At 45.0% G+C, this 19,462-nt stretch overlaps 1 protein-coding gene and 1 long non-coding RNA gene across 2 annotated transcripts in view; one reads left to right on the forward strand and one right to left on the reverse strand.

The window, feature by feature from the left end:
- Window positions 1-389: 389 nt before the first annotated feature.
- LOC116979217 lies at window positions 390-806 on the reverse strand. Its single transcript, XR_004413648.1, has 2 exons — window positions 641-806; window positions 390-504 (listed from the first exon to the last, which is right to left on the reverse strand). It is a non-coding gene; the product is annotated as an uncharacterized LOC116979217 (long non-coding RNA).
- Window positions 807-3,467: 2,661 nt separating this feature from the next.
- Window positions 3,468-19,462, forward strand: part of pgk1 (phosphoglycerate kinase 1) — a 29,060-nt gene continuing 13,065 nt past the window's right edge. Inside the window, exons 1-4 of the mRNA XM_033030792.1 lie at window positions 3,468-3,662; window positions 12,498-12,548; window positions 14,248-14,403; window positions 14,570-14,714. Coding sequence (XP_032886683.1) covers window positions 3,598-3,662; window positions 12,498-12,548; window positions 14,248-14,403; window positions 14,570-14,714 — 417 coding nt within the window. The 5' untranslated portion in view covers window positions 3,468-3,597. The remainder of the gene's footprint in view (window positions 3,663-12,497; window positions 12,549-14,247; window positions 14,404-14,569; window positions 14,715-19,462) is intronic.

Consider the following 19,462-nt stretch of genomic DNA (forward strand, 5'->3'; position numbering starts at 1 on the left):
ATTTTGAAATGCGGATTTTAACCTGCCATTTCTATCATGATTTTGTTTAACATTGGAAAGCCATAAATCCGTTTCTGAAAGTGGATTGTACAATGCATAAATATGGGTAATCAATCCAATGCTTCATGTTCATAAGTTCTCAGAGCAGAATTAGGCCATTCGGCCCATCGAGTCCACACCGTCATTCCATCATGGCTGATCTATCTCTCTTTCCCAATCCCATTCTCCTGCATTCTCCCCATAACCCCGGACACCCTTACTAATCAATTTGTATAATGTTTAGCAAACAAACGTGTGGGATTTGATTTGAAAGTCCAAGCTGAGCACTATCCCAAGCGCCCTTTGATCTTTGGACACTTGCTCTCCAAGATGTGCGCAGTGTCATTTTCTTTCTTAAAATGCACAATCTTGCACTTACCCATATCAAAACCAATTTGCTATTTAAACACCAACGGTGCAGATTTTAATAATTTTATTATTTGTTCCCATTGTTCTATTTTATACCTTTTTTCTCTCCCCCGCCCATCAGTCTGAAGAAGGGTTTCGGCCCGAAACGTCGCCCATTTCCTTCGCTCCATAGATGCTGCTGCACCCGCTGAGTTTCCCCAGCAATTTTGTGTACCTCCATTCGATTTTATACACAACTTCTCCCCCTGAAGAAGGGCCTCCACCCAAAACGTCACCTATTCCTTTTATCCAGAGATGCTGCCTGACCCGTTGAGTTAGTGTCTACCTGCTCCCCCTACACCCCAGATTTAATGATGTCTTCATAAGATGTGGTTAATCTGTCCTCCATTGTAACCAGGACGAAAGCTATTTTAGCTTCCTCAGCCGCATTATATTCTTTCCACATATCTGCAGAAGAAAACTTTATCATCTTATTGCCTTGTATTAAAGTGTAGAGTAATGAAAAATATACACCTTTTTTTCCAAAAGATTAATATTAAAGTTTCGAGATTTGTTTTTATTTTTTAAAACGTTGATATGCTATTGACCAGATTTAATGTGCACTTTTGTGAATTGCATATATATAAATCACAATAAACGCGCAAGTGTTGACTTTGTGACAGTGTTCGCTGTTCTTTGATTCTCAATGTGGTTATTTTAGTGAAAGATTGAAAACTAGCAGTTGCTGGGGCGGTCACAGACTCTAGCAGACTCGAGATTGTGTATGGTTTAAACATGCTTGTTGGAAAGTCTGATTCTCTTTGTTGATGACTGTGTTAAATTTACCAGCAGATGCTTGAAAGAAAACACTAAGCATTGGAGTAACTCAGCGGGTCAGGCAGCATCTCTGGAGGACATGGATAGGTGACGTTTCAGGTCGGGACCCTTCTTCATATCCATGTCCTCCAACGATGCTGTCTGACCCACTGAGTTCCTCCTTCCTGCACTTTGTGTCTTACTCAAGTTTTGATCAACTGCAGTTCCTTCTGTCTCCAAGTGCTTAAAATAGTTTTGCAGTCTAGTGCCGATTTTAAAACAACTTTTGTAGAACAGTATACAGACGTTTTGCGCACACACTCAAAATGCAACCATATAGGATACGTCCATCTCTCAGCGGGTAATCTCGGATGGGGAAAGTGAAGCGAGAGGTCCAGAAGACTGGAAAGTCTGTGAAACAAGGAATTGCAGATGCAGGTTTACAAAAAAAGGCATCAAGTACTGGAGTTACTAAAGCAGGTCAGGCAGCATCGCTGGAGAAAGTGGATAGAAAGGCATCTGAGGACCCTAGCTTGGGATCCTGTTTCAGATGCCACGGAAGGCTGTGGAGACCAAGTCAGTGGATATTTTTAAGGCAGAGGTAGATTCTTGATTAGTACAGGTGTCAGAGGTCATAGGGGGAGAAGACAGGAGAATGGGATTAGGAGGGAGAGATAGATCAGCCATGATTGAATGGCGGAGTAGACATGATGGGTTGATTGGCCTAATGCTACTCCTATCTTATGAAATAAGAAGCCTTTCAGCTGCTCCTATGCAATGCTGCATGAATGACCCTAATGGCCTGCTCCCATGCATTACTGCATGAACAAGGATGCTCGTCTGCTCCCATGTAATGCTGCATGAACTATGCTGATACCCAGTTTCCATGCAATATTGCATGAAGGATGCTAATAGCTTGCTTTCATGCAATGCTGCATGAGCTATGCTAATATGTTTAAAAAGGAACTGCAGATGCTGGAAAATCGAAGGTAGACAAAAATGCTGGAGAAACTCAGCGGGTGAGGCAACATCTATGGAGCAAAGGAAATAGGCAACATTTTGGGTCGAAACCCTTCTTCAGACTGATGCTAATAGCCGGCTTTCATGCAATGCTGCATGAACAATGCTAATAGCCTGCTCAATGCAATGTTGCATTAACAATGCTTGTCGCCTGCTCCCGTGCAATGCTGCATGAAGGACGCTGCTAGCCTGCCTACATGCAATGTTGCATGAACGATACTCATCGCCTGCTCCCATGCGATGCTGCATGAACAGTGCTAATCAAAGATCCTATAGCAAGCAAGATGGTCCACTCGCATGGCCAGATTCGTGGGTAATCTTCGGCCCCATTTCCGTAACCGGCTTCCGTCTCTGCTCCAAAGATCCCATAGCGGAGCAAAGATACTAGTGCGGAGACGGAAGCTGGTTACGGAAACATCCTCGTAAAAATAAAAGTTATTTGGTAAAAATCTTCTCATTTTCAGAACTATAATTTATTAACACAAACTGTTCCCCCGCAACGTTGATTACACTGCGAGTTGGGTCGGGTCGGGTTACTGAAATGGATGAAAAAAGGGCCCATGTTCCGCTCCGTTGCGTACTACACATCAGCCCATTGCATTTAGCAGAAGTGGTGTATCTTGCTCCGCTATAGGATCTTTGGTGCTAATAGCCTGCTCCCATGCAATGCTGCATGAACGATGCTAATAGCCTGCTCCCATGCAATGCTGCATGAACGATGCTAATAGCCTGCTTTTATGCAATGCTGCATGAACGACGCTAATAGCCTGCTCCCATGCAACGCTGCATGAACGATGCTAATAGCCGGCTCCCGTGCAATGCTGCATGAACGATGCTAATAGCCTGCTCCCATGCAATGCTGCATGAGCGATGCTAATAGCCTGCTCCCATGCAATGCTGCATGAACAATGCTAATACCCTGCTCAATGCAATGCTGCATGAACGATGCTAATACCCTGTTCAATGCAATGCTGCATGAACGATGCTCGTCGCCCTCTCCCATGCAATCCTTCTCCTCTCCCCACCCCGCCCTGACGTTGATTGACAGCAAAGATGACAGCTCGCCGCCGCACAGCTACGTGTCGAACGTGCGCCTCTGGGTTAGCGGCGTGACGTCAGCGCGCCGGCCCACGTGGGGCTGAGGGCCGCTAACGGACGTGCTGGCGGGCCAATCGGAGAGCGGCGATGTCGATGACGCGGATGGCGCTGACCAATGGGCGCGGGGCCAGGGGGCGGGAGCAGGCTGCGCGGGTGTGAAGGCAGCGTCCGCTTCTCCGCCGCTCATCAACGCCGGTGAGGCGCAACGGGGAGGTGACAAGGAAGTGCACGCTCGTTCTCTCTCTCTCTCTCCCAGCCCCAACTGCAACTACAGACATGTCGCTGTCTAACAAGCTCACCCTGGATAAGGTGGATGTGAAGGGGAAGAGGGTGATCATGAGGTGAGTGAGTAAACGAGGAAGCAGGAAGCCTCCTCAATGGTGCGGGCCTTGGCCCAGCTCCCCATCACCTTTAAGAGTCAGGAGAGTTTTAGTATAAATGTCCCAGATAGAACAATTAAATTCCCACTTGCAGCAGCACAATACAATATGTAAACATAGTGCACTGTAAACAAAATAATAAACGAGGGAGGAAAAAAAAAGTTCAGTGTGTGTGTGTGTGTATATATATATAAATATACATTGTGATATATTTAACACGTATAGTTTTAGTTTAGAGATACGGGGAACGTGCAAACTCCGTACAGACAGCACTCGTAGTCAGGATCGAACCCGGGTCACTGGCGCTGTGAGGCAGCAACTATACCGCTGCTCCACCCCATACACGCTCCCTGCACCGTGCTGCTTGCTGCACCCACGGTTTAATTCTTGGGTGCATTAATTACTGTGCATTTTACTCACAATCTGTACTTCAATCTGCAAATTAAGTAATGTCCTAAAAGGCTGACTTTCAGTGCCTGCAATTCCTTGTGTGTCAGTTATCATTAATATTCAGAAAAATATTATTGCATGCAATAATCCACTCATGAAACGTAAAGTGCTGGGGGGGGGGGTGTTTTACTAAATATTCCAGCAGCTGCAGTTCCTTGCCTCCCTGTCATTAATGTGCAGAAAAGTATTATTGCATGCAAGCTGATACATGAAATTTAAAATGCTGGAGTTTTTTGTCCTTTACTCAATATTCCAGCATTTGTAGCTCCAGGTGTCTCCAATTAGTAAAGCTTGCCTTCTATTTTAACAGACAATAGTAAAATACTGGCGGAAATCAGTAAACCAAACTGTGCAATGTCCTGAAGGGAAGAATTGCACAATGCTTCAAGGGTGTGCTAGTTAACTAGCTGATAATAATAATTAAAAACAAAGTATAATCCAGACCCAGATGCTGGAATCTTAAGTAAAACACAAAGTGCGGGGATAATTTAGCAGATAAGGCACCACCTGGGGAGTGCATGGACAGGTGACATTTCGGATCGGGATCTTTCTTCAAACTTCAGTATAATCCATATAGCTATTCATTCATTTGTGATTAAAGCATGTTACAGTCGTGCAGAGCCCCGGTTGACTGAGGTGCGGGTCATTACTGTAAGAGTTCTTCCTGCTGTGTTCTTGGACTGACCGGTTTCAACTGCTGCATTCATGACCTTCAGTCCTTCACAAGGTCAGGTGTGGCGGGGATGATGGCGTTTACTTTCCCAGATCAGTAAACTATCCCTTGTTGCATTCACGTTCAGGTCACTAATTGACAAGTAAATGCACAAGAGCCAGGCAATGACTTTCCCCACTAAGAGATACCATTACTGCAATCGCTTGATATTTAATTGTCTTATCAACACTGAAGTTCCCACTGCAGTGGCCAGAAGCTTAATTAAACCAACCACATAAATATAGAAGGATCCCGACTTGTTCCCTCGCAGATGCCTAAGAGAGACACAAAATGCTGGAGTAACTCAGTGGGTCGGGCAGCACCTCTGGAGAAAAGGAATTGGTTATGTTTTGGGTCGGAACCCTTCTTCAGACAGCATTCTGATGCTGCCTGACCCGCTGAGTTACTCCAGCATTTTGTGCCTATCTTCGGTATAAACCAGCATCTGCACCGTACCGGGTGCCTGTCTGACTTGCTGAGAGTCAGAATTACAGAAACAGGCCCTTCGGCTCAACTTGCCCCATCGAGCTAGATGCCTCAGCTACGCTAGTCCCACCTGCCCGCATATGGCTCCAATCCTCCTACCCTTCCTATCCATGTACTTGTCAAAGTGAAGTCATTCAGCACGGACACAAAGTCACTCCAGCACTTGGGGCTTTACACATAGATACGAGTCATAGGCTTGGATTCACAAGTTATAGTAGAATCAGGCCAGTCGGCCCATCGAGTCGATTCAGTCATGGCTGATCTCTGCATCCTCATTCCATATTCTGCCTTCTCCCCATAACCCTTGACACCTGTTCTAATCAATAATTGGTCTCTGCCTTAAAAATATCCACTGACTTGGCCTCCACAGCCCTCGGTGGCAATGAGTTCCACAGATGAACTATCCTCTGACTAAAGAAGTCCCTCTTCACCTCCTTTCTAAAAGAGCGCCCTTTAATTCTGAGACTATGACCTCTGGTCCTAGACTCTCCCACCAGTGGAAACATCCTTTCCACATCCACTCTATCTTTGCCTTTCTCTGATGCTGCCTGATTCCTCTGAAGAGGCTCGCATTCTGACTCCACAAAACTATTTTAGCATTTATAAGAAATATTTCCCCAGGCTGGGATGAGTACGGGACGGCTGCAACATTAACACTCGAGCACACTTTCCCCAGCACCTTCGCCGTGTACAGTCAGTGCACTGTAGCTGCACTGTAAGGCTGATCGGAAAATGGAGAGGATGCACACGATACATGTGGGACTAATGTAATTGGAAACTTGATTAATGTGACCTATTTTTGCGATGTATGACTCTACAACTCAATCTACAAGATGCATTGCAAAAACTCACCCAATAAATAGCGGCCATGCCAGGATCATAGATTTTTCTTTAAAGAAAAATATTTTAGCCATAAATTGTATTATTTATAACTCTTTTCAAAAAATTTGTTTTGTTAAAAATAAATTCTTTACCTGATGCATTTTTCAACCTGGTTTTGAAATCAGAGTCGAGGTCAGAGGGTGGTGAATCTGTGGAATTCATTGCCACAGAAGGCTGAGGAGGCCAAGTCAATGGATATTTTTATGACGGAGATAGATAGAATCTTGATTAGTACGGGTGTCGGTTTATGGGGAGAAGGCAGGAGGATTGGGGTTAAGAAGGAGAGATAGATCAGCCATGATTGAATGGCGGAGTAGATTTGATGGGCCGAATGGCCTTATTCTGCTCCCATCACTTACAAACTTATAGATTGATGCAAATGATAGTTAGATTTTCAGGGAATCAAATCAGCTTTTAAAATTGTTTTAATTTGATCACATAATTTTGTTATTACATTTTGTTTCTGTTCCTTTTGCTGGTTATATTAACAAGTTATTCCCTGTGTAATTTTTAGTGATTGAGAATTGAAGGCTTAATGGTGCAAACCCATACCGCTGTTCCTTGCCCAATTGATGAGTAAGGGAATAGTTTATCTGGGTGACCTTTTAGTCTCAAATACCGGAGCAGACATACGAAAGTATGCCCAACTAGTGGTTAGATGAATAGAACTGCTTCAGACACAGTCAATGCAAGTCAATAAGGAACAGGAGTAGAACTAGGCCGTTCGGCCACCCTGCCATTCAATTATGGCTGATCTATCTCTCCCTCCTAACCCCATTCTCCTGCATTCTCCCCATAACCTCTGACACCCGTACTAATCAAGAACAGTCCGTTTTCAGAAACAAGGGACTGCTGATGCTGGTGTAGAGGGGAAAAAAAGACAGAAGTGCCGGAGTAACTCCGCGGGTCAGGCAGCATCTCTGGAGATCATGGACAGGTGACGTTTCAAGTGGAGAACCTTCTTCACACTCATTGTGGGGGAGAAAGCTGGAAGAGAGGTGGGGTGGGGCAAGGCCTGGCAAGTGATAGGTGCCCTTGCCGGGGAGGGGGGGGGGCTTGATTGGCATATGGTGGACAAAAGATAGAGATGAAAAGAAGCCATAAGGCTGTACGGTAAGGAGTCAAATATGAAGCGGGAGGATTGGTTATAGTTTAGTTTAGAGATACAGCGGGGAAACAGGCCCTACGTCCCATCAGGCCCACACCGACCAGTGATCCCCACACATTAAAGCTATCTTACACACCAGGGACAATTTTATATTTATACCAGGCCAATTAACCTACAAACCTGTACATTTGGAGTATAGGTCAAAGGGGAAGTTCTGACTAGAAGAATAGCTCAGCAAATCACTTTGATTTGCTGCAATGGTGTCATAAAGACTGTAAGTCACAATAGTAGAATTAGGCCATTTAGCCCAATCATGACTAAGGTAGACACAAAATGCTGGAGTAACTCAGAGGGTGAGGCAGCATCTCTGGAGAGAAGGAATGGGCGATGTTTTGGGGTTGAGACTCTTCTTCCGACTGATGTCAGGGGAGGGGGTGGGTCATAGAATGTAGTCGGAGACAGTAAGACTCGTGGGAGGGAGGGGAAGGGGATGGAGAGAGAAAGCAAGGGCTATCTGAAGATAGAGAATCAACTACCCCAGCGTATTGTCTATTGAAATATGAGATGCTGTTCCTCCAATTTGCTCTGGGCCTCACACTGATAATGGAGGAGGCCCAGGACAGAAAGGTCAGATTGGGAATGGGAGGGGGAGTTGAAGTGCTGGGCCACGGGAAGATCAGGTAGGTTTAGACGGACTGAGCGGAGGTCAGCGAAACAGACCCCTCCCATTCCCAATCTGACCTTTCTGTCCTGGGCCTCTTCCATTGTAAAGACCAAGCGCAGGCTCGGCGATCGTTTCACTGAACACCTCCACTCAGTTATTTCTTACTCATTCAATCATGACTGATCTATTGTTCCCTCTTAACTCCATTCTCCCGCCTTCTCCACGTAACATTTGACACCCTTACTAATCAAGAATCTTGGCAATCTCTGCTTTAAAAATACCCTTGGCCTCCATAGCCCTCTGTGGCTATGAATCCCACAGATTCACCACTCTAGCTAAAGAAATTCCTCCTCATCTCCATTCTGAAGATATGTCTGTTATTCTGAAGCTGTCCTTCTGGCTCTAGACACTCTCATTACTGGAAACATCCTTTCCACGTCCACTCTCTTGGCCTTTCATTATCCATTAGCTTTCAATGTCCAAGAAACACTCCTCCATTTTGCATATTCGGTGAGAGTTCTAGGACACTGGTATTCAAATTCTTTCTTGTATTTATTTATAGTTCACCTCTTAACCTATGGAACGAATGAGAACATTTAGCTGGGTCCTAGCAGTAAAAGTTGTGATATATCAAGTAATTTTAAATTTATACGTGAAGTTGTTCCCTTGTACTCTTGAATAGTTAAGGTAGGCAAAGATACATCAGTTTAAAACTGGAGATCAGAATCATACAAAGACCTTCTGGATCATGGTGTTTTGTGTTAGTTTAAGAAAAAAATGTTGTCTTGTTCAGTAATTTTATTCCCTTCAGTTTTTTTGGTAATCCATTTTTGCTCTCAGTCTTTGCGTATTTTAAAATTGTAAAATCTCAAATTGCTGCATTTACGTATGAGCAGTTTCCAAATTTGTCTGGGGCAAGATTTAACCGTCCAATCACTCTTAATTTGAAGATTTCTTTTCATGTTAATCGTTAATATTATCATTGACTGTTCAATCCACAATATAGAAGACTATGAAACTTGAGGTTTTGAGAAGTGACTTCCTGCACGTGGATATCAACGACTGTGATCTGAGCATGTGTGTGGTTGAATCTCAAAAGCTATTCTAGCTTTTTGTGGAGAAGAAATGTGCTATCTTCCTGTAAATGTGCTTTGTACATCCTGTAGATGATGCATAGAGGAATTGCAGCTGTTTGTTCAACCTTGGAAATGTTATCAATGGCGTGCTGTCTGTGAGTGTGCTCTGCCCAATAAATTGTGTCAACCTTAATTATAGTACCAAGGACTTCTGGCACACATTTGTTCACCTTTTATCATGAGAAGGGGGTCGTTAATTCCACTGTCAGACTGATTTCTGCTGTTCATCAGTTCCATTGTGGTGTGCGTTCAGAAGCAGAAAGCAGAAAATTATGTTATTGATTTGGTTGAGTGGTTTGATGTGGTGGAATGCGAGGTGAAAGGCTGACATTTTACATTGTGAGAGTCAGTTTTAACAGCACCAATCTTTAAAATGGATGCCCATGAGAGATTCAATTCTTAAACCTTTTACAAGGGTTGTTTTTCTGATCAGAACAATTACAATTTTCTGGTTGTAAGCAGTGGAGTGGCACAGTGTGGTTGGTGTACGACCACTAAAGTTTGCTAGTTTACAAAAAAAGGACACAACCTGCCGGAGTAACTCAGTCTTCAAAAGGGAACTGCAGATGCTGGAATATCGAAGGTACATAAAATTGCTGGGGAAACTCAGCGGGTGCAGCAGCATCTATGGAGCGAAGGAAATAGGCGACGTTTCGGGCCGAAACCCTTCTTCAGACTGATGGGGGGTGGGGAGAAAGAAGGAAAAGGGGAGGAGGGGGAGGAGCCCGAGGGCGGGCGGATGGGAGGGTGGGAGGAGACAGCTAGAGGGTTAAGGAAGGGGAGGAGACAGCAAGGGCTAGCAAAATTGGGAGAATTCAATGTTAATGCCATACGGACGCAAGGTCCCCAGACGGAATATGAGGTGCTGTTCCTCCAATTTCCGCTGTTGCTCACTCTGGCAATGGAGGAGACCCAGGACAGAGAGGTCGGATTGGGAATGGGAGGGGGAGTTGAAGTGCTGAGCCACCGGGAGTTCAGGTAGGTTATTGCGGACTGAGCGGAGGTGTTCGGCGAAACGATCGCCCAACCTACGCTTGGTCTCCCCGATGTAAATCAGCTGACATCTAGAGCAGCGGATGCAGTAGATGAGGTTGGAGGAGATACAGGTGAACCTTTGTCGCACTTGGAACTCAGTCATCTGAAGAAGGTCCCGACCTGAAATGTCACCGATCCATGTTCTCCGGAGCTGCTGTCTGCCCCACTGAGTTGCTCCAGCACTGTGTCTTTTGTGTAAAGTAGCATTTGCAGTTCCTTGTGGCTCTGAAGTTTGTATCTACATTAACGGTTTGGATGACAATGTAGTTAACATTGTTCGTAGGTTTGCAGATTATACCAAAATAGGTGGTATAGTGAGGAAGGAGATCTAAGTTTACCATAAGATCTAGATCATCTCGGTGAGATGGGCCAAGGAACGGGAAATGGAATTTAACTGGCAAGTGTGAGATGTTGCACTGTGATTTGTCAAACTAAGCCAGGGCTTGCACAGTAAGTTGAAGATCACTGCAGAGTGTTTCAGAACAGAGAATTGGGAGTTCAGGAGCATGTTTTCCTGACAGCAGTGAGTCAGGTGGAGAGTGTGGTGAAGAAAGTGTCATGTGAGTTTCCCTTCATTGGGAAGGGTGTTGAGCACAAAAGCTGGGTCACGATGATGCTGCTGAGCAAGACACTGCGGGATCACCAGTTGGAGAACTGTGCAGTTTGTTTGTCCAGGTACAGGGAGGATGTCATTACGTTGGAGACCACCAACATAATCCAGGACGAGTCGGACACTGGCCACTCTCTCTTCTCCCCTCTCCATCAGACAAAAAGGTATAGATCACTTCCAGATTCAGGGACAGTTTCTTCCCAGCTGTTATCAGGCAGATGAATCATCCTACCACAACCAGAGAGCAGTGCTGAACTACTATCTACCTCATTGATGACCCTCGGACTATTCTTGTTCGGACTTTGCTGGCTTTACCTTGCATTGAACATTATTTCCTTATTATGTATCTATTCACACTGCAAATGGCTTGATTGTAATCGTGTATTGTCCTTCCGCTGACTGGATAGCACGCAGCAAAACCTTTTCACTGTGCCGCGGTACACGTGACAATAAACTAAACTGAACTGAAGATTGCAGAAGAGATACATGAGGACGTTACCTGGGCTTGCTGGAACTCTTTGGTGGCTGAGGGGTGACCTTATTGAGGTGTAGAAGATGATGAGGGGCAGGGATAAGATGAACGCTTGCAGCAAGACACGGGCAGAGGTTTGGATAACATGTTAACCACATCGGATAGAATGAAGGATGAGAGGTGATCTCATTGATCCCTCATAAGATTATTAAGGGATTGAACACACTAGAGGCAGGAAGCTTGTTCCCGATGTTGGGGGAGTCCAGAACCAGGGGCCACAGTTTAAGAATAAGGATAGGCCATTTAGAACGAAGATGAGGAAAAACTTTTTCACCCAGAGAGTTATGAATCTGTGAAATTCTCTGCCTCAGAAGGCAGTGGAGGTCAATTCTCCAGATGCTTTCTGGAGAGTTAGATAGGGCTCTTAAAGATAGCGGAGTTGGGAGAAATGGGGAGAAGGTAGGAAGGAGATACTGCATATGGATGATCAGCCATGATCTCAGTGAATGGCGGTGCTGGCTCGAAGGGCCGAATGGCCTACTCCTGCACCTATTGTCCATAACATGTAAACTTACAGCATTTGCAGGGACAAGCATCTCCAGTCCAACTCCTATGAAATATACCCCATCATTGCCTTCATTTCATGAGACATGTCACTTAACACGATGTGTGTACTAAGTGTCTCAGTCTTTGCAGTACGTGGCGGCTCCATGCTTGGCTTCCATGATTTTATCGGTCAAATCTTCTCGGCTTGATCGTGGTTATTTGTGTAGATCTTTTGGACAAGAAGAAAGGTCTCGACCCGAAACGTCGCCTATTTCCTTCGCTCCATAGATGCTGCCTTACCCGCTGAGTTTCTCCAGCACTTTTGTCTAACTGCGATATTCTTGTTGTCATTATCGTGGTCCTGCGAAGGACGTTGTAGCTGCAAGACCTGGTAAGTTGCTGAGACGATGTCTGGTGGCCAGGCGATTACTTCTTGGAAGATAGATGCAAAATTGTAGGAGTAACTCCGCGGGTCAGGCAGCATCTCTGGAGAAAAGGAATGGGCAACGTATTGGGTCGAGACCCTTTGACTTGTTGGATGTGATTATGGACCACCGCAGAAAGTTTGCCATTTTGGTCTTTATGTTTTGTGCCTCAAAGTCACTTTCCATACGTGGACAATAATTTTGTGAAGCTGGATTGAGGCAGTGAGATTAAATCAAAATCATTGAGTTATGGTGTCACCTTCCTTTCAGGGTGGACTTCAATGTACCGATGAAGAATAATCAGATCACCAACAACCAAAGGTAAGATTCTCTTTGATCAGCTACACAATTAATTTTGTTGATACTAATTTAAAACAGGCAATTTGTTTGGCTGCGTCTGATTCAGTGGAGATTAGATTAGTGATTATCAATACAGTGCGGAAACCGGCCCTTCCGCCCTCCACCGATTCCGCGCCGACCAGTCATCACCCCGTACACTAGCACTATCCTACACAATACAGACAAAATGGTTTACAATTTCACCAAAGCCAATTAATCTACAAACCTGTACGTCTTTGGAGTGCGGTAGGTAACTGGAGCACTCGGAGGAAACCACCTGGTCACAGGGAGAACGTACAAACTCCTTACGGACAGCGCCCGTAGTCGGGATCGAACCCAGGTCTTTGGCGCTGATGTGGGAGATAAACCAGGGCACCCAGGGAAACCCTGCACGGAGATGTGTAACCTTCACTGATAGCACTGGAGAACAGGTTGTTAAACTGCAAGCCAGTCGCACTACTTGCGGTTCCACTTGCGGTCATAAGTGATAGGAGCAGAATTAGGCCATTTGGCCCATCAAGTCTACTCCACCATTCAATCATGGTTAATCTATCTCTCACTCCTAACCCCATTCTCCTACCTTTTCCCCCATAACCTATGACACCTGTGCTAATCAAGAATCTATCTATCTCTGCCTTAAAAATATCCGCTGAATTGGCCTCCACAGCCTTCTGTGGCAATGACTTTATCAGATTCACCACCCTCTGACGAAATAAATTCCTCCTCATCTCCTTCCTAATGTGCTGCCCGCGCCAGTTCATGCATGAAAGGAGCAGAATTAGGCCAATCGGCTCATCAAGTCTACTCCATTCAATCATGGCTGATCTATCTCTCCCTGCTAACACCATTCTCCTGCCTTCTTCCCATAACCTCTGACACCCGTACTAATCATGGTGAAAGACTAACAGTTCCGTGTAGAGAACTCGACATACAACAACTGTGATGTCCCAATAATGCAGATTGTATTTTGACATTGTATCCCACCAAGGAGTTCACTGAAGAATGAAATTTTTTTTATGACGTGGGCCACAATTTTAGGAGATTTCTTTGGAAGTTTGCTGTGCTTGAATATTATGATTGACTCTTGACTAGCCTCTTAAGAAGGCCCAAAAGCAGTTGAATGGCCAATAAATGCTGGTCTTACAAATAATGACCTGTATATTAACACTTTCCTACACACACTGGGAACACACTGCCTAAAGTTGTAGGACAACTTGTTCTATTTGATCATCTGTTTGTGCACGTCGAGTTGATTGCATTAGTCGAAACAGGGTGGACCACGTGAAGGTTGCAATCTACCACCCCACACACTGGGAACAATTTACATTTGTACAAAGCTAATTAACCTACAAACCTGTAGTTCTTTGGAGTGTGGGAGGAAACTGAAGATCTCAGAGAAATCCCACGCGGTCACGGGGAGAACGTACAAACTCCGTCCAGACAGCACCCGTTGTCAAGTTTGACCCCGAGTCTCTGGCGCTGAAAGAGCTGTAAGGCAGCAACTCTACCGCTGCGCCACAGTGCCGATGAAGGCCAATGTGGCAAAAGTCTTTTTGACCACCACTCTGGGCAAGAGACTCTGCATCTACCTGACCTAATCCTCCCATCAATTTATATAGTATTATTTTATACTGAAAATGCAGTGTTATAAAACAATTTACTTTTTTTCCCCCCCTCACAGAATTAAAGCTGCAATTCCAAGTATTCAGCACTGTTTGGACAACTGTGCCAAGTCGGTGGTCGTCATGAGTCACTTGGGGAGACCTGATGGCACGCCCATGCCTGATAAATACTCGCTGGCCCCAGTCGCAGAGGAACTGAAGAAACTCATGGGAAGGTAAAGTGAAATCTAGTATTTGGTCATTGACGCGTTCTAGCACGAGTGTATTGCCTCTGTTTCCCTCTTCACTGGTGCTGCCTGATCTGCTTAGTATTTGAAGCATTCTCAATCTTTTTTTAATTTCAGACCACTTTCAGTTGTTTTATTATATTTTTGCATATAGGGATATTATTTTCCTCAAAGATTGTATTGGACCTGAGGTTGAGAAGGCGTGTGCAAACCCAGCAGAGGGAAGTGTGATTCTCCTGGAAAACCTCCGATTCCACGTTGAAGAAGAGGGCAAAGGAAAGGACGCGTCTGGGAATAAGGTGAGCTTCAATACCGTTAACACGAGTAAAGGTTGTTGACTAGTACAGGTGTGAAGAAGCCAAAGAATTTCTGTCTTGGAAGGGTCCCGACCCAAAACGTCACCTATTCATGTCGTCCAGAGATGCTTCCTGACCCGCTGAGTTTTCTGCTCAACATTCAAGCATCCGGAGTTCCTGGGGTCTCCAGATTTCTTACGAGTGTTGTTAAAAGGTGAGCAAGTCTAAGAAATAAGATTAATCAAGCCCATGTCTCTGGCACTGTAATGCCCCTGTCCCACTTAGGAAACCTGAACGGAAACCTCTGGAGACTTTGCGCCCCATCCAAGGTTTCCGTGCGGTTCACGGAGGTTCCCGGGGTTTTTTGTCAGTCTCCCTACCTGCTTCCACTACCGGCAACCTCCGGCAACCGCATGGAAACCTTGGGTGGGGCACAAAGTCTCCAGAGGTTTCCGTTCAGGTTTCCTAAGTGGGACAGGGGCATTAGGCAGCAACTTTACCACTGCCCCGTCGGGCCGCCCCTCAGCTGTTTTTCTGAGGCTAATTTGTACAAGTGTCAGAGATTGTGGGGAGAAGGCAGGAGAATGCGGGAGTTAGGAGAGATAGATCAGCCATGGTTGAATGGCGGTATAGACTTGATGGGCCAAATGGCCTAATTCTACTCCTATCGCTTATGACCTAACCCTTCACCTAAATCTTCATCTGGTGGCAATTGCCACATGTCTGGTTGTCAACTGCTATACGCTTCTTGGAAAGCAACTGCAGATGCTGGTTTATACCAAAGCTAGATGCAAAGTGCTGAAGTAACTCAGCGGGTCAGTCAGCATTTTATTTCTTGGGCTTGCTCCACCTTTTAACATCACTGTTAAGAAATTATTTTTTGAGATCTTTTGGTTAGTCTTCATTCCTTTGCCTTGGTGCGTTCAGCATGGTAAAAGACATATTAGCTTTGCCGATTCTTGCAACTTCTCAATTTCTCCATATTATTTCCCAAAAATGTGAACAAAATTATTCATTTACTGCTGTCAATGGAGACAAGGCTGATGCTATCCTAAGACCCATTTTTATTAACTTTGCTTTGGTAGTAATCCAAAGTTTCCATTCCAAAGTTTTGAGTTGTCTTGCTCAATCATACGTTTGTAAGTGATAGGAGCAGAATTGGGCCATTCGGCCTTCAAGTCTACTCTGCATTTCAAACATGGCTGATCTATCTCGTCCTCCTAAGCCCATATTCCTGCCTTCTCCCCATAGCCCCTGACACCCTTACTAATCAAGAAACATTGACAAGGACATTCTTGCTATTGAGGGAGTGCAGCATAGGTTCACAAGGTTAATTCCTGGGATGGCGGTACTGTCATATGTTGAAACAATGGAGTGACTGGGCTTGTATGCACTGGAATTTAGAAAGATGAGAGGGGATCTTATTGAAACATGTAAGATTATTAAGGGATTGGACACACTAGAGGCAGGAAACGTGTTCCCAATGTTGGGAGAGTCCAGAACCAGGGGTCACAGTTTAAGAATAAGGGGTAGGCCATTTAGAACGGAGACGAGGAAAAACGTTTTCACCCAGGGAGTTGTGAATCTGTAGAATTCTCTGCCTCAGAAGGCAGTGGAGGCCAATTCTCTGGATGCTTTCAAGAGAGAGTTAGATAGAGCTCATAAAGATAGCAGAGTCAGGGGATATGGGGAGAAGGCAGGAACGGGGTACTGATTGTGGATGATCAGCCATGATCACAGTGAATGGCGGTGCTGGCTCGAAGGGCCGAATGGCCTACTCCTGCACCTATTGTCTATTGTCTATTGCGATAGAGAAGTGTTTCATCCCTCTGGTGACCCTGAAGATTGATGCTGTTAAGCTAGCATTCAAAGTCTTTGTACAAGACGTTTTTGACCTTTATTTTCAGATTTTCAGAGTCTCTTGCCCAGAGTAGGTGAATCGAGGACAGAGGACATAGGTTTAAGGTGAAGGGGAAAAGATTGAATCTGAATCTGAGGGGTAACTTATTCACACAAGGGGTGGTGGATGTATGGAACGAGCTGCCAGAGGAGGTAGTTGAGGCTGGGAATATCCCCAACGTTTAAGAAACAGACAGGTACATGGATGGGACAGGTTTCGAGGGATATGGACCATACCCTGGTAGGTGGGACTAGTGTAGCTGGGAGATGTTGGCTGGTTTGGGCAAGTTGGGCCGAAGGGCCTGTTTCCACAGCATATCACTCTATGACTATTTTAGTTGAATATAAGAACATTATTTTTTCACACTGTCTCCACTTGAACTCTTGTTTTTTATTATACACATAAAGAATTTTGGTGTTTCCTTGTGTCCAGAGGAAGCATTTTATTTGTGATTTAAGTTTATTATTGGCACATGTGCCGAGGTACAGTGAAAAGCTTTGATTTGCATGTTAAGCAAACAAATCAGATAATACTATACAATCAAACCAAACTCAAGAACAGTAGGTAGAGTAAAGAAGTGTGTTTTCTTAGGACTTGCCTGCGCAGCCACCTGGGTTTTCGCGCGATTTGCCTGTGCCTCCATCTTTTACCTCGTGGATTCCAGCTCCAGTTCCAACAGTTGCTGAGCACTTCAACTCCCCCTCCCATCCCATTAGGAAAAGGGGAGATGCAACGAGACCTGGGTGTCATGGTACACCAGTCATTGAAAGTAGGCATGCAGGTGCAGCAGGCAGTGAAGAAAGCGAATGGTATGTTAGCATTCAAAGCAAAAGGATTTGAGTATAGGAGCAGGGAGGTTCTACTGCAGTTGTACAGGGTCTTGGTGAGACCACACCTTGAGTATTGCGTACAGTTTTGGTCTCCTAATCTGAGGAAAGACATTCTTGCCATAGAGGGAGTACAGAGAAGGTTCACCAGACTGAATCCTGGGATGTCAGGACTTTCATGTGAAGAAAGACTGGATAGACTCGGCTTGTATTCCCTAGAATTTAGAAGATTGAGGGGGATCATAGAAACTTAAAAAATTCTTAAGGGGTTGGACAGGCTAGATGCAGGAAGATTGTTCCCGATGTTGGGGAAGTCCAGAACAAGGGGTCACAGTTTAAGGATAAGGGGGAAATCTTTTAGGACCGAGAGAAAAACATTTTTCACACAGAGTGGTGAATCTCTGGAATTCTCTGCCACAGAAGGCAGTTCATTGGCTATATTTAAGAGTTAGATGTGGCCCTTGTGGCTAAAGGGATCAGGGGGTATGGTGAGAAGGCAGGTACAGGATACTGAGTTGGATGATCAGCCATGATCATATTGAATGGCGGTGCAGGCTCGAAGGGCCGAATGGCCTACTCCTGCACCTATTTTCTATGTTTCTATTCCCAATCTGACCTTTCTGTTCTGGGCCACCTCCATTGTCAGAGTGAGGCCCAGTGCAAATTGGAGGAACAGCATCTCATATTTTGCTTGGGCACCCCAGTGGTATGAACATTGACTTCTCTAACTTCAGATAGTCCTTGTTTTCCATCTCCCCCCATCCCCTCCTCCTTCCCAGTTCTCCCACCAGTCTTACTGTCTCCGACTACATTATATCTCTGTCCCACTCACTCCCCTGACATGAGTCTGAAGAAGGGTCGCGACCCAAAACGTCACCCATTCCTTCTCTCCTTAGATGCTGCCTGTCCTGCTGAGTTGCTCCAGCATTTGGTGTCTATCTTCAGAGTAAAGTCAATAATGTCAATAATGCCAGTGTGAAGAAGGGTCCCGACCCAAGGCATCACCTATCCATGTACTCCAGAGATGTTGGCCGACCCGTTGAGTAGTTTGTGTAGTTTTGTTTTATTCACACATTTACTGAAATGCAGCAGCATAACAGGTGTGTGAGCGCGGTACTCATTCATAACTTAATAAAGGGGGGAAAAAAGTTCAGTTAATTAGTGTTTAACTGTGCATAAGCAAAATACAGTAGATAATTGCAGGTCATACAGCTTCTGGAGAAAGATAAATTAAGCTTATGGGTCATATCAATGAGCTCCCACTAAATGTTTAAGAATGAACTGCAGATGCTGAAACTTCATCAAAGTAGAAGGGTTTCGGCCTGAAACTTTGCCTATTTCCTTCGCTCCATAGATGCTGCTGCACCCGCTGAGTTTCTCCAGCACTTTTGTCTAGCCCCCATTGAATGCTGCCCTGCTAAGTGTCTATGATATTTTATAATTTTGTGCCGGTATCTTTAAATGTGTTCCTGTACATGCAGTAGTTTGAGGTGATAAATTGTATAATGCACAAGTATCTCAAGACATTATATATTTTTTGTTAATATTTTCACACCCACACGCTAGAAGAAATACTTTTCAATTGCTTGACAAGAATAAAATAAGATCTTATCTGCTGGGTAGTTGAGTCTTTCGGAGTGTCGTAACTTAATAATAATAATAATGGATGGGATTTATATAGCGCCTTTCTAATACTCAAGGCGCTTTACATCGCATTATTCATTCACTCCTCAGTCACACTCGGTGGTGGTAAGCTACTTCTGTAACCACAGCTGCCCTGGGGCAGACTGACGGAAGCGTGGCTGCCAATCTGCGCCTATGGCCCCTCCAACCACCACCAATCACTCACACACATTCACACACAGGCAAAGGTGGGTGAAGTGTCTTGCCCAAGGACACAACGACAGTATGCACTCCAAGCGGGATTCGAACCGGCTACCTTCCGGTTGCCAGCCGAACACTTAGCCCATTGTGCCATCTGTCGTCCCGAACTTAGAACGGAGATGAGGAAACACTTTTTCGCA

This window comes from Amblyraja radiata, chromosome 12, assembly GCF_010909765.2.
Source record: "Amblyraja radiata isolate CabotCenter1 chromosome 12, sAmbRad1.1.pri, whole genome shotgun sequence".
NCBI classification, from domain to species: Eukaryota; Metazoa; Chordata; class Chondrichthyes; order Rajiformes; family Rajidae; genus Amblyraja; species Amblyraja radiata.